This window comes from Lepisma saccharinum, chromosome 20 (genome assembly GCF_977018435.1).
Source record: "Lepisma saccharinum chromosome 20, izLepSacc3.1, whole genome shotgun sequence".
Taxonomy (NCBI): Eukaryota; Metazoa; Arthropoda; class Insecta; order Zygentoma; family Lepismatidae; genus Lepisma; species Lepisma saccharinum.
In genome coordinates, this window is record NC_139248.1 from 32,837,365 (window position 1) to 32,853,933 (window position 16,569).

The 16,569-nt window shown below is 37.7% G+C and overlaps 1 protein-coding gene across 4 annotated transcripts in view; it reads right to left on the minus strand.

The window, feature by feature from the left end:
* jp (junctophilin) overlaps window positions 1-16,569 on the minus strand; it is a 397,633-nt gene that overhangs the window by 58,876 nt on the left and 322,188 nt on the right. For 3 of the 4 annotated variants that reach the window (XM_083142319.1, XM_083142318.1, XM_083142320.1), the window contains exons 4-5: window positions 13,358-13,528; window positions 6,444-6,778 (exon numbers count right to left, since the gene is read on the minus strand). In XM_083142319.1, the coding sequence (XP_082998445.1) occupies window positions 6,444-6,778; window positions 13,358-13,528 (506 nt within the window). Of the gene's footprint in view, window positions 1-6,443; window positions 6,779-13,357; window positions 13,529-16,569 lie in introns of those variants that run through there. The other variant, XM_083142321.1, reaches the window with a different exon arrangement.

Sequence of the window (16,569 nt, forward strand, 5' to 3'; positions counted from 1 at the left end):
AGTTACTGGCTTCTCTGCTCGACTCGTCCATTATGTGGCGAGTAGCTTACACACTTTCTAGCGAAGTGGGATAGTGGCTTCAGCTGTTTGGTGCTCTTTTGACAACATGAACACGTCGACGTCATTGGCGATTTAAAATAAAATAGCTCTAAAAAAGTTCACATACTTTCTTTTTCTTTTTTACGAGAAATGAATACAACAATGCACAAGAACAAGTCTAGAAAGAAAACTAACTTTCTTGATTTTCCATTTTCAATTGTTCTTGGTTGTACGTAGAACGTAAATTCATTATTTTCAATTTTACTTCTCCTACGCCTCTACAAACTTTATGTTGTCGGACTTGGATCACCTCCTATTCATGGTTGATTTTTTAAAAATAAAATACAATTACAATTAATATGCAAAATCACAACACTCTACCATACTCCATGCTCTCCTCAGAAAGCGTTTACATTGATCGAGTGGTATGTCGAATTTACGCGCTAGTGAAAAAATCGATGGGAGAGGAAGCAACAGCCACTCGACTGTCCTGACTACTGGAGCGAGTACTGGCTCCAGTACTCTTCCCAGTTGTTTACACGAGGAGAGTTGCTCGCTTTTATCTACTCGCTCCAGCTACTCTCCCGTCTGCTCGACTAATGTAAACCAGGCTTTAGAGACATCCAACACTCGGGTTCTTGCCAGAGGTATGCTGTTGGGCACATACAGGGTATTCCTTTCGTTTCAGTCAACAACTGAAGATAATCTGTGAGAGATTATGGATTACAATTAACGCTACCTTAGCTAAATATAGACTTAGCTACTTCAGTACTCTGAAGTTGACACTCTCACCCATTATTTAGTACACTTCGCAACATCTTATTTCACCGCCCTGAAAAATTTCAAAGTCCGGAATTCGTAAATTTGGCAGCATAGCGCTTCAGAGCCAACTAAGAGTAGCCAACTTTGCAACATTTCTTCTTCCTGAATGAAAACGCTCGTGATTTTTTTTTCATTCTTTCACATTCCATAAAGTAAAGATACCCTAAAGCAGTAATAAAATATATGAGTAGACAAGAGAAATGTTAAGTAGAAATACGAATGTTGAAAATATTTCAAGATTCTTCGTTCTGAATTTGAAAATAGGAAAATGTATGTGCATTGTGAAACACTGAACAGGTTCTCATCCACCTGGAAAGAATTGCGGTCACATTTGAATGCAAGAAGGCAAATTTATGATGATTTTATGCGAAATGTTTAGTAAAGATACCTTGCACAACACCAACGATTCTGCAAAGTGTGTCTTTTCCTTGGTTCTTGGCGAAAAATGGTTCGAAACTCCGGCACAATGTTGCTTCAACTGAGATTAACGTGTTTTACTGATCTTTCTGTTACCAATCTAATGGAGTAGTTGGTTAGATGACAGAACTTCCTTTTCTTTCTGTTTTCGTGAAGATCGAAACATCGTAGGTTCAAATCCCACCCTTTCCTTATTATTTTTTCCTTTCTATTTACCGAGGAGGAAGTGTTCTAATAACGTAATATAATATTATATGATATTACTGTAAATATTTATGCGATGCATGATCAGTGGCGGCGATTGGGTTTCAAAACTCATGGGGCAAGGTGGGGGAGGGGGAGGGCAAGGACAGTTTCTTTCCCTTTGTAGATAATGTTTAGCATAGTGCTGGGTCATCTGCCCCTCCACACTCCATAATCGTCGCCTCTGTGCATGCCTCAAGTAATGCTTCTACTAATGTTTTTAATCTTTCAGTGATTGGCAGGATTTTAGGAAATACTTTTCCTTTCATTCAGCTGTTATAAGTTAACACATATTAAGAACTTACATGTTAACTTTCTGCATCCGGAAATGCAGGACATAAATCGCATAAATATTAACGGAAATATCCAAGAAACGTTGATAAGCATTCTCGTCCAAAGCCGTTGTTTACTTCCCGAAAAAGATTTCGCAAAGAAGTAGGATTGAACCCATGACCTTCCATTCCATAAGCAAACGACCCCCCTACACCACATGGTTCACGTTATTTTATGCACTCGGTTCGGATTCCACTTTAAACTGTAGGTCCAACCCCGATTAGCCTTACTATGCATAAAGTTGACTTAAAACACCAAATCAACCAATTCATCTCCTTTCAGAGTGGGCCTTCTATGATACTGAAGTCGGCCAGCATCCGAAAATACAGTTCTGCTTCTCGTACACCAGAGTGTAATTGCATTTAATATTGTGACTAATTTTACTTTAAAACTACAGATTAAAGCGATAATGGGGTCCAGAAAAAGAACCTCAAAGTAGATCTTTACACAAAGTATTTTAATCCATTGCCAAACATTTCAGTTAAAAATAATATTATGCTTTTCCATTGACCGTATTTTTGATTCATGGTGAATTTGCTAAAAGGACCATGTCAAGAAATCTAAATATGTAAGTTTTACTAGTAAATGCATTTAAAATGCACAAAACAACAGGGGAGGAGAAAAATAAACCTCAAAAATAAGTAAAAATGCAACAAAAACTGTTAAAATACTGACAAATAAACTACAAGCCAAAAAAGGCCGAAAAATGCAAAAAAAAAATGTAAAATAGAAAGTGTTTTCCGGCTCTAACTGAAGGGAAACGGACATGGTATCAGGTTTAGCATTGTTTTTAAGGGTCAGATAAAAAAGTTGATTTTTCATCAACTTCCGGACCCTAATTAGTAATTATGACCATTGAAAAAGTTGAAGGTAGCTTACTTAAAATTCTCTTGCTGAGGGATCGTATCGTCCCATATCTCTACTTCATAATACAGAAAAACATCAAGTTCATATTTCGAAAATGACTTGGAGTTTTCTACCACGAAAATATGTTTTTCATAGTTTGAAGTTCGTTAGTATTATCTTTCAAGATTTCCATTGTTTTAATTTCACACATATTTTATATTTCAAACGTTCCTCTCTCCTTTCATACAGTCTTTGGAAAAAAGCTGAAGTTTCTTGTCAAACGGAGTATGTTTAAAGGACTCCCTTTCGCTCTCCTGTTCCTACTTTAAACAAACAACAAAATACTTCGTAACTAAACGATTGCTTGTTCAAAACACGGAATTTTTACACAATTTACAAAATATGACAAAACGCCAATATACATGATCATCATTTTTCCCATTCAGCGTTTCTCGATTTTATCTGAATTCGTTTCCTCATGAAAATTGCCATGAGGAAATTATAGATATGACATTACGTGTGCATTGGTTTCTTCAAACTGGTAGCAAATTTTAACATGAGCTACCTGGAGAAGAGGTAGCGTGTTTGATTCTTACGAGGGAGGTCGTAGGAACGATTCTCCACCTAGGCAAGATTTTTTTCAGGATTATATCGTTGGGTGTAAAGTTTATCCACCGTGCTAAGAAGTTAACATTGGTCTCTCTATTTCACGAGAGGAAAGGAAATAGTAACAGAAAGTTATTTCGATGATAGGAGGAATGCGCAGAATCAAGTTACGTAGAGCTAAGTCTGTGATGGTAGTATCGAATATTGCAAAGTTAGTGGGAAAGTTTGTTATATCTGATACTTGTACTTTCTGTTCAAAGAAGACAAAAAATTTAGATACAAAGCAGTGAGGAATTAACGATCATTATGAGGTTTTGAATTTTTTGTTTGTCACTCACTATACTTATTAGTAGTTTCTTATCGAATCGGCCTTCGTCGCAATAACAATTTATTTATGTTAATAAGCGATTTACTATTAGTTTTAGACGCATGGTAAGATGGTGGTCAGAGGATTGACAATAGTCATTACGAAGGAACGGACATAAAATTACAAATCTTAGCAATTTGAACTCATTAAACGCTCTCCTTCGTTACAGTACTGCACTACATCACTACTTAACATAACTGTATATATTTTTTTAGTATATCGAAATCAAATAATCAATATTTTAGGTGTCAATGAAGAACAAAAATACATAACTTAAATAACATTACATTTTGCATCCTGAATACATATACGTGATTTGTGAATGAATCATGATGTGTGTGTTAACACAGCATATGAACAATAACTAAAAAGAAAAGTGTTAACTTTAAATCCTGTAAATCTCCAACTTCTAAGGGGAAATATGCGCAGAAGGGACGTCCCTCAAGTGTGCATCGGATTCATTTTTTAAATATTCTAATATCAACGGTATCTGTTTAGCAAAGAAAAAAATGAAAAAAAAGAATGAGGAGAGGGTGGGATTTGAACCCGCGACCTTTCACGCTTGATGAAAAACAAGGATAGCAGTGCCTAACCAACTGCTCTACGTTGACTTCACGATTTAATAACCTTAAAAACATGTTAACGTTTATGAAGACTCCCACCTTCCTGTGTTTCAAGCACATTTTCTCGACAAGTCGTTTAAAATATATGTTTTTGAGAACTGTTCGATATTATGCAAGGTATTGTAAATAAAATGTCGCATAAACTCCTCACAAATTTGCTTTTTTCTGCACAAAGTTGATGGAAATTTCCTCCAGGTGGAGAAAAACTCTAGTCAGTGTTTCAAACCCCCCAAATTTCAAGTCGAGCAAGCAGAATGGTAAATATCATACAAGGTTCTTTTATTTATTTAATATATCTGTTTGATTGTGTATTATAATTGCGGTTTATAGTTTCTAAGTTCATGGAAAGTGTTAAATTAAAAATCTATCACCGCAGCGTTTATCGTCTAGTGGAAGGACCTACTCAAAGTTGGCTACTCTCACCTGGAGCTGAAGTGCAATGTTGCTAAGTTTACGATTTCGGGACTTAGAATTCTTTTGGGGCGGTCAAATAAGATGTTGCGAAGTGTACCAATGTTTCACAAATCAGAATAAGAATTCTACAAGAATGGGGAATACGTATGCTACTGATTAATTGTCTGTTAACTCAGGTACAATAATGCCATCTATTGAGTGTGTGTGTGAACTTTTCTTTTCGGTAAAGCCGTCTTTGGAGTGTCTGTGAACCTGTGCAAACAAATTGATAATAGAGCGTTTTTCACGGTCGAGTCGTCCGTCGAGCGGCGGCTAGCGCGCCGGGCAGCTCCACGGACGACTGGACCGTGAAAAGCACCGTGTAAGTGATTACAAGACATTGTTTGACCTTGAAACCATTTTGTAGCAAGCCCTGAGAAAATAAACTGACTTTCTTGCTTCTGACATAGTGAGTTGCTTGCTGGCAACTCCGTGATGAACACATGACCTGCCACCATCGGAGAAATTTCCCCCAAAAGCCCAATTTATGATCATTTTGTTGCAAAATTCTTATTTTCACACCTCTAAAATGGCCTCGCCCTAAATAGAAAAATCTGGATAAACCCTGTGAATTACAAAAGAAAGCACAAACATATGTGACTGTAAATCACAATGTGACACAACATGCAAGACACAACACAATAACAATCTATCTGTATCCGTACCTGAATCATCTATGAAGTTTAATTAACAAAAATTATACATTACAAAAATTGAACATTACACACGATCGGTCACCACTGTCGGAATTAAATAGATAGAACAGAGATACTAAATACAAACTCGAAAGGGGTCTTATGAAGGTCATAACATAACCCCCTATTGAACTTAATTTTCTGGAAAAAAAATATGTCATTATAATTGATTTGACTCATTTCCCTACCGATATATAGGAAAGTGGGGTAGAACTGGGGAGCTAAGGTTTGCTGGCTTGCCGAAGCCAAGATTGTTTCCAAAATTTAATGAAAATCAGTATAATTACTCCCCATTTATTATTCTTTAATGCTGTATCTTTAAAAGTGTTACAGGTGTTTTCATTTATTTTGTATTATTATTATTATTTTGTTGACAAAAAAAAAGTTCAAACACCCACCTGGTGTCAATGATACGGGAAATGAATGAATGCAATTTTTTAATTTACATGGTTAAATATAAGACTTTTTCCTCGTTTCCCATTGGTACAGAAACTGTCGAGCGATCGCTAGCGCGGGAAAGCTGACAGGTTGTAACAAACGCGGTGTAGTGCAGTTCGAAAGCGCCAAGTACACGAGCAATCGAGACCACAGCTCGGAGTACGGATCGTTGCTGGCTTGATCACGTGATTTCTACACTTCGTTGTTCATTTGTTTGAAATCACAGAGGTAGAACGTCAGCAACACAGGTTAAATATACATTATGGGCCAGCAAGTTGTTGGTAGAAGTTCTTCTAATGTGTTGAAATGTATGTATAAGGACATTTGAAAAAGCTATCTGATTTCTGTGGTGATATACAAGTGTTTCAAACGCGGGGAAAACAACGCGTTCTCAGTTTTATCTACTGATCGTATTTGGCGCTGCAGTCGAAGTGCAATTCGAAGACTTTCACTTCCAGTCCACGAAGATGCTTGCTTCAAGTACGGTCTTGTACCTTTCGGACACGGCCTCAGTGGATTGCACAAAACACACACAGTTGAGATAAAACAATGGAAACTCACCTGGAAATGGCGATGTCCGCTTTCTGAAGTGCTATCTTCGACGCTCGCTGTGCCGCGTTCACCGCTGCATCTATTCTCTCCCTGAACTTGGCTGAGCGGATGAGGAAAAGATGTTTCTTCTTTTGAGACGTGATGAGCACATTGTTCTTGTACTTCCCCTCTTCCTTTGAGCCATCTTTCAACGTCGTTACTCCGTACCCGTATTTCTTGTTATTGAACCACTCACCCTCATATCGCAGACCGTCTGACCTTTCACTTATGCCAAAACCACTTCTCTTGTCATTTTTCCATTCACCCATGTATGTTTCTGTTACATTAGTGTCCATTTGTTCATCCTGAAATTACATATGTAGAAATTAATAATCGAGGATTGAAACATTAATATATTCTAAATTAATGTCTATACTATCCAAAAGTAAAATACTGTAATTTGCAAGATGAATACAGGTTGGAAACGAACTCTACCGACAAATTTTCACAGGTTCTTCAGGGGTGTTGGTTGAGTGTTTTGATATGAGGAACCCATGGTCCCTGGTACCTTATTACAGAGTAATGTGATGTTGATGTGTTATATGTTTTGGACCGTGATAAATGGGTTCTGATAGATTACAAAGAAAAATTCATCAACAACTCATCACCTTCTGTAATATCATGAATAGCAATACAAACAATACAAAAAATACATGAGTAAAGAAACAAACCTCTAGAGCAAAACTCGTACGTGTTTGATAAATCACTGTACTGTACTGTACTCACTATGTACTGTTCCTTTAAAGCAGATGTTCAAAATGTCGACCGCTATGATCACGACAAACTGTACAGCGACTGTCGCACACGCTCTAGCATCCCAGGAGATTGACTTCTTCAGCGGCTGCGATAATCCTAGCAACGAGGTCCATGGCAGCGTCGACTGGATTCTCATCCACTAAGCTCTTCACACGAAGAAGTAGTCAATCGCGTCGCATCTGGTGATCGAGCTGGCCATGAACAGGACCACCACGACCAATCCATCTTTTACCAATCTGTGTATCAAGGTGTTCTCTAACATGACTGCAAAGTGTGCTGGCGTCCCGTCATGCTGAAACCACATGCGCCTGCGAACTATCAGCGTCACGCGGGAGGACAAATACCATTGTAAACATACACAAAGTAGAGTTTCAATAAACGAAAGAAATGCAATTTCTCTGTAATAAGGTCATAGGTGGAGTTCTGGAGGGGCCTGGCCCCTGGGACTGGCCCCCCAACTTAAGGAAGACCAAAAAAAATAACACATGATTAAGTTCAATTACTACATTTTTGTTAAGAAGCCATACCGCAAATCTTGACGTTTGGCATGATGGCATGTGCGGTAATTGCGCCGCAATAGCGGGTCTTAGACAATTTGATTGATGTGTACAGTTTGAAGAAAGAAAAACGTAAAATGACTTTGTGTTGAGTCAACAGTTACTGCTGAGGTATCAAAAGAACTTTTCAATTTAATTTTTCTAAAATTTCTGAAGCTTACTATTGTACCATAACTTTTTTAAAGTAATACGAGTATTGTATAAAAAAATAATGAAATGCAAAATGCAATAATCGTAATGTTTTGCTTCTTTTAAAACTGACAACCAATATAATAATTAATATTTGTTTACTTAAGCGAGGAACAAATCTAAAAGGCATAAAAGTCAGTGATTTTAAGTTGTTGTTTTTTTAAATTTCCGGGGATGACCTCCGAACCCCTTATAAAGTAGGGGATATTCAGTAACCCTCAGGTACATCATATGCTTCTTCCAGAGTCTGCCCCCCCAAAGCAAAAGCTCAAACTCCGCCCATGAATAAGGTACCGGGAACCATGGATCCCTCGTATCAAAACACTCAACCAACATCCCTAAACAACCTGTGAAAGTTTGTGGGTAGAGTTTGGTTCCACCCTGTATACATGTTTCAGCTTTTAACCTGGTAAGGAGAGTTTAGCTCTCATAAGCATGCGTTGATTTAAATTATTATAAGGTTCTATGTAATGTGATGGGTATAAATAGCCTAAGTGCTGGCGTACACAACATTTTCAATTTCAATCAATCAAGGAACTTTCCAATTAGTCTCATTGTGCTGGATAAACACCAAGTAGCTATCTGGATTTCCAATGGGTACCAAAACAAAAACGAAACCTTTTTGAACAAAATACAAGACAGTTAAGACAGGTCACCCTCCAGCCGCAAGGATACCACAGTCAGATTATCACTGCTGTACAAATTGTTAACCTTCGATCCTTGCAGGAAAGGGGAACGGCTTCGGTGGCTCAGTCTCGTTTGCACCAACGCCGATTTACTCGCGAGTAAGAGTAACTCAAAGTTAGCTCGGCTGAATACCTGTTGCATCAACAGAAACGCTGGATAAGCTGGTAGTAAAAGGAGGGTCAACTTTAACCTCCAAAATCCGAGAGTAGTTGCCCCTTCAGCCCCCATGAATATGCCAGTATGGTGTATATATATATATATATATATATATATATATATATATATATATATATATATATCGAATTCTACCACAAACATCACATTGGAAGCTGCAATAATATATCAACATTTATTCACGTAAATATTTCCTCATCTTTATCACTTTCTTGAAATTTTAGAACCACGCTTTCTCGAAACAGGTAACCAATCACGTTTAGGTACTTGCTTTGAGGCTAGCTACTATCCTAAAGACGGTGTTTCGTGACTCGCGCGGTCTCCTGTGCCTTTCAGATTGGAGCAATGGATAATGATCCTGACTCGAGAGTTACCCTGACCTGTGGATTTCCCAACTCCCGAGTTTGGGCAAAGTTGGTGCAAACGGGTATGAATGAAGAACACGGTGATGGACAATTTATCTGGTAATACTTTTGCATTCCGCTTCATTGTCAGTATGGTTGTCCTAACGCAGGCGCATCATGAACCCCCGCCCCCTCTGTGGGCACACCTGTATACAGTACACATATACATAATAAATCACTAGGAAATAATGTGCAATGACACATCTTAAGCTCAAAGACTATATTAAATTAAAACTTGAGTACAGAATCCCCAAAATAATCAATAACATCACCATATGTGCTTCAAACAGGGCATGTTTTTGGTTAAGATGTGATCATAGCGGAGAGGGGAGGGGATGGGGGAATAAAAAATCCCGACGTTCAGGATGGGAAATAATTGGAGTGAGTCATTATGGAAATTGATGGTTTTGACATTTATTTTCTAAACGGTTGCACAAAGATATAAACATACGTATTTAGAGGTTGCATGCAATGGATGAACTTACAGAAGTTAAACCGCAGGGTTGAAACATTAAACTCTTGGCCCTCACCAGGCCCGTACCCAGGATTGTTTTTAGGGGGAGTGGGGGGCGGCAGGCCCGAAAATGTGAGAAAGGCGTGGAAGAGAAAGATCTTCATGTACAGACATACTATGCACATACACACACACACACACATATATATATATATATATATATATATATATATATATATATATATATTATGAATAATTCATGAAATATATGTCAATTATTAAATATAATTAAATAGGCCATATATACATGAATTATTTTATTAAGTGTTAGATTTAATTCAATTATTGCTTTCTATTGATAATGATCAATAAGAATTCATACGTGCAATAGTCTTGCATTCGTGTTTTATAAAACACTAAAATGCTGACCAAGGCGAAGTTTTATTGTAAAATAGGACACAATAAACGTAAAGTTTCCACCCTCTTACAGGGTTTTCTTCAGACAAACATTCACAATAAATTCTTTAAATAATAATATTTAAATAATAAATATATCAGCATTTTAGTATTTTATTATTGTGTATATGTTGCTTAGATCTATTAATGGTCTCTCGAAAGGAATTACTTCCACAACAGAGCTGTAGCTAGAGATTTCAGAGTCCAGGACGGTAATATATTTTCGCAGCCAGTGCACCGAATTTGTAGTTCCCCGGCCTCCAACGAAAAAAAAAACTTTGCATTCAAGATATATGGCTAATAAAAGGGCAGTCGGTTGTGCAGCTCACCTCATCTTGATTCAGCTGTGTGTGGTATTGTTCACATGTGCAAATTCGAATGCAAATCTAATATACTAATGCTAAGAACAAGATTATACGTAACTATTTGGGGGGTCAAAAAACATGTTTCACGGATATATGTATATACTTTGCTTTAGTCGACGAAAAGAGATAAGAAATTGAGAAGATAATAACGGGTCGGTTAATTTATGCTTTTCCAGGATTGCTGGGTTCAGTGTTCTTAGATATTATTCGTTGTTCTTTGTTCCTCAATATTCTTAGTCAAGTACATTCAAAGCAAGGTGGATTGACTTAAATCGAGATTTAAAAATCACTCATTTCAATCGCTTTAAAGAAATAATTTATAGAATAATGTACATGAGGAATTTGTAGATATCAGAATCACTTTTGGTGAAAGAATATTAATCTCGTAATCATTTAATAGTGTTTATTAGGCTCTAAGAAAGGAAAAGAAGGTAAACAAAATATATGTACTGATGCGGTGAAGCTCATATGAAAGAAAATGTAATATGTAAACACACTTAAATTTATCTTGATTTAAAATTAAATAATTTTTGTAGGCAAAAATATCAAAAAGTTTGAGTAGAATAACATACAAAATATTAATCATGTTAAACCATAAATAGTGTTATTATTAAGCTGTAAACAAACATGGCAGCTGACATTGTGCAAACTATCATTAAAAAATTGCCAAAATTAGCTACAAAGACTACAAAAATATTTTAATTTACAATTATGTAGAACTTGCGGAATGTTTTATTTTCACTGGAAGAAAAGTTACTGAAATTTTTAAACTTTCAATCAACAAACATTTCCATGTTCATACATACAGTATCAGAAACAGAAAAATGTATGTTTACATATTATGTTTATTAGCTCTAATCAAACTGTTCAAATATTTTACAGGTCCGTATACTAGAAAGAGCCAGCCTTTCAATAAAAAAAGGTATAGCTATATGTAACCATAAACATAACCCCACAGCTCTACAGCACCTTGGCGGGCCTTGGCTTACCTACCGACTGCTGGTCTCCCTCCCACACTGTTCCGCCGTCACCTGTTATAGCGTGGAGGTCTCAGACCAGTGTTGAGGTGACGGGTGATCAGCCCGACGAACCCCCAGCCGTTGTTGTAGGTCTTCTCGACCGGGTTACGCTCACTCACTCGGAGCTTCCCAATTTCCTCACGATGGTGGGTTGCCACCGGCCCTATACGTAGGCCGAATAAATTCCGACCAGAGCCGGATTCGAACCTACGCCGTCCCGCAGCGAACGATCTCAAGACGAGTGAACGCCTTAACCCGCTCGACTACGGAGGAGGACTATAGCTATATGTACAATGCTAAAATCATAGAAGCAATTTTCAGCGTGCTTTTTTTAATTATGATTTTTTGATTGATTGATTGATTTGGTGTTTTAAGTCCACTTTATGCACAGTAAGGCTAATCGGGACTGGACCTAGAGTTTAAAGTGGGATCCGAACCTCTATGTGCCTCCGCCGGGTATCGAACCCGGGACCCCATCATTACAAGGCGACGACGCTACCACTGCGACATCTGGGAGGCCCTAAATTATGATTTTATCCACTCTTACTCCATTTATTTATACGATTTTGCAACCTGGATGTAACTACCAACGTTATAGTAAATTGCATGTAGATTAAATTGGAGAGTTGCAATAGTCCAAAATAAAGGGAAAGCGATTCAACTCATTGATAGATCCTTCTTCGACACGACAAACAGCAATACAGTCACTTACAGCTTGGAGGTTATTGTTTACATTCAATTCTCACAAGTTAACAATGGTATTATACCAATAACATTTAACAAACATGTTTACAAAATAATATATTTGTAAATTAAATGATACGTATTAACAACGATAATATAGAACTATAATGAGGAACATGCATGAATGTGAGTTAAACCAAAAAATGGGGTATCTTCACATCACGACTGCAGTCCGAAAAATGTCGGGACAGGGATTAAGAGGAATGAGTTGTCCTGACTAAATCGGGAGGTCTGGTAGCCTTGCATCAATGGTTATAAAACTAAAATTACTAAATATTGCAGACTAAAGGCTTTTGGATCCTGCCTCTCAACAGAAACAACCCATTCGTTTATGCAAGGGCAAAACAAAAAACTTGAAAAATCTGAAAAATTGCCTATACTCTATCCCCGGAATCTGCGGAGCAAGGCCGCGGGTAGCGGCAGAGAAGGGGAGGAAATCGAGTGGGTCGAGCGAAGCAGTACACGCTGCATCGAAGGCTGCAGTCGCTTTCGCCCTTCCATGCAATCTCGTTCCCTCTCACGTGTTCACTGGTGGAGCCGTCTCGCGTCACTATTTGCGCAGACTAGAGCTGGACGATGTCGGAAATTTGATATCGCGATATATCGTCAAGAAAATATCGTCACAGACGATACGATAAATTTTCCCGTATCGTGATATCGGTGATATATGGTCCCCACGATATATATCGCTAAAATATCGTAACGATATATCGCCAACACGATATATATCGCCAAATATCGTGACGATATATCGCCAGAATATCGTGACGATATATCGTCTTGTTGATATCGCCTGGACGATATGTTTCCAATACACAATATGACACTCACAAACATCCATCCCCAGGCCGGGATTCGAACCCAGGACATGGCATGGTAGCGCGATGTGGTAACCACTCCGCCACGGGAACCGGTGGACGGTATATCGCCAAGCACTAGCATATACCTTTTTTTCGTTCGCTTGCTCCAGAGATAACCGGAATATGTTATTTTCATTGGTTTTTATAGGTTCACATTTAAAAAAAATCATGGTTCGAAAGGGGGGTTGGGTGGGGGGTACGGGCCTGGCCCTCACCTACCTCAACGACGAAGGAGGCGTTTGAGTCTGTGTGTATAGATCCTCCCATCACGGCCGACTGTGATGACTCCGTGCTCACCCATGATGCACTGCTTCCTGTGGAGCGAATGCTGGCCGAAGTCCCCCGCTTCTCAAGGTCTCCTGTGCTGCGTTGCTTCCGGATCTTCAAACCCTGGAAGAATAAGAAAAATTAGTGTCTCAATCATGGACGTCCGCAAGATTTTTTTCCAGTGAGGGTCAAGCAAGGTAATTTGTTTTCCAGGGGCGGGGGGCAAAGTGGGCATATTTTCCTCCATAATAGTGATGGCCCCTCAAAAAACACTGTTTCATTCTGAAATTATCAAGTTCCTTCAACGAACTAATAATAATAAACATAAATTATTGTGACTGAAATGAAATTTTGAGTGAATTATATACTTTTAAGGTGTACATTCATTTTCCAAGGGGGGAGGCGTGGCCCCCCTTGCCCTCCCTTACGGATGTCCATGGTCTCAATTATGCTCGCTGTTGAAAGTACGAAAGCCATATCATAACCTTAATTTGTATTTGTTTTTTCATCGAATAGATTTCTGCATATAGGTTTCCATAAGTTTTCTGCATTTTAACACGGACCCATAGCTGATCTGCAGGGTATGTGAGAAGTGCCTAGGCATTGAAAATTTACGCAATCTTAATTAAACTTTTTGTACATATGCATTATGGAATAGCATTATACATGTGAATAGGAATTTCACAAAATGAGTGAAAATGCTACAAGGGTATGTTTGGCCCATTGTATCTCGCTGGAGAAACATTGGTGAGTTTGTTTTCATGCAAGATGGCTCGCCGCCACACTTTGCACTCACCGCAAGGGACGTTGGCTGGGACGACGAGAACCTCACGAATGTCCTGCCAGAATCCAGACCTCACGCCCTCTGACTTTTGCCTATGGGGATGGGCAAAGGAGGAAGTGTATAAGACAAAACCCCGCACTGTGGAACAATTGGAGGCACGGAATCGGGATTCTTACAGAAGACCATAGATTCCATCCCCGTTCGATGGAGGAAGCTGGTGGATGCCGCCGGTGTCTACATTGAATTCTGAGGTGGCACATATGTAATACTATTCCATCATGTATATGTACAGAAAATTTCATTGATATTGCTAAAATATTACAAAAACTTCAACAAAGTTTCAATGCCTAGTTATCTCTCACCCACCCTGTACACATATTTTCAAGTTTGAATTGTGCCCTGTATATCCAGGCCCGTAGACAGGTATTCTTAGTACCAGGGCAAAGTTAATCCTAGAGGGGACAAATTTTTAATACATGCTGTAGTAGTGGGAAAGGCCATATTATAAACTCGAGAAATAAGGAGGTGTTTTGACTGAATAGAAATATTTAAAACTAAGGCAAAATGTCTATAAAATTTCATTGTTACTGTTTAAAACCTATGATTTTTTAAAAAAAAAGCTTCCGAGAAAAGAGGACCCTCTCAAATTGATGTGGCTAAACTTGAATTTGCCAAAATTATTGTTTATAAATTTGTTAAAAATATGGCTTTTCTCGATATTGTTTTAACCACACTTAAAACTAAGATAAGATGCTCACACACTGCCACACCTACATACACCCACGCATACCCACCTACACACACCTACACATACCCACACATACACATACCTATCTACACATATACCCATATTTATATATATTTATTTCTGGTTTATTTCTAATTATTTCTAGTTTAAGTTTAAAGTATTAATATGATAACTTGAATATTTTAATTGGATACCAGGTCCAACTTGTTTATCTAATACTAAGACAATATAATATGCAAAAGTCTTCTAGAATTGCTCTGTGACTCTTTCATTTCTTACATCATAAACATATGATTTTTCACCTATAAGAATAACACTACATATGGTATCATCAGGAAGTGTTTCATGGAATTCACAGATAATTTTAATATTTGTCCTGTCATTAACCACAACTTGTTTTCTTTTTGAGGTGTTGATAACAAACATAGGTCTCTGTGCTTTGAATTCATCTGGTGAGTAATACATGTCAGTATTCCCAATTGTGACCCTTTTGTAAGCTGAAAATGCCTCATATAATTTGAGGAAATCATCCTTGGACATGTTTAAATTATAACTTTCTCTGGGGAACACCTCATTTCTGCCATTTTTAAGATATATGTTTTTGATGTTGCAGTTATCAAATTTACTTGAATTTTTTTCTTGATTATTGTGTCTTCCAGTCTGAAACAGTACCACCACAAAATCTGGCATGTCATATTGTATACTGGAGAATGAATTTGTAGCATCAAACTCATAATAGGTACCAGTGGCGGGCTTCTGTACACATTGATATGTATAAAATTGTAAAGGAACCTGTGGATTTTTTAGAATATCTGCTTTGTATTTAAGAGCATACTGGAATTCTTAGCTCCATAGTCTGAATAAGGCATTTGCCTTCATCAGGTAAGGTATTAGGCAACGCTGCCCCAGTAGAATTTAATGTACTATACCTCATCAAAGCATTATTATCATTGGCAGATCTTCTAAATGTAATTCTTAAACCACCCTTCCACATAATATCTTTGTAATCTGAGAAGAATCCAGGCAACAAGCGCATAGGAAACAGTACTGTGTGACTCTTAGATATTATTTTATCACCAGCTTCAAATCCACCTATTTTGTAGTATGAGGCCTCGGTCTTGGATAATTTTAGTGTGGCCAATGCTGTGGAAGTAATACCAGGATAATCTACTCTGTTTATAACAACACCATGCTTTCTAATCTCAATTTCAGAGAACAAATGTGGCACAAAATTGTCTACCAATCTTATATTTGAGTTAGCCGGATAATCTGTACCATCGAGTTTTACAACATCAAATTTAATATATAGGTCTGCTCTGTGAGGGTGTATAAATCCATCTCCTACATCAAGATCAACCTCAATCTCTGTGTTGGGTTGATTTAAATTTGCAAAGGTCCTCCGGTTTGGAGGGAATGATTGTAACTCATAACTCTCAATATTTTCCATTTTATTTATTTATTTATTTATTTTTTGTATGTATTTTTATTTAAATATTAATTTCTATGATAGCGGTTGTTGTGGCTCCAGCAAAATCAACTAATTCTTCTTTTTCATTAGTGACCATCAATTCAATGTTATCTATTCTATTATGGCACACAGGAAAATATAATGTTGGGGATGGAGTGTAGATG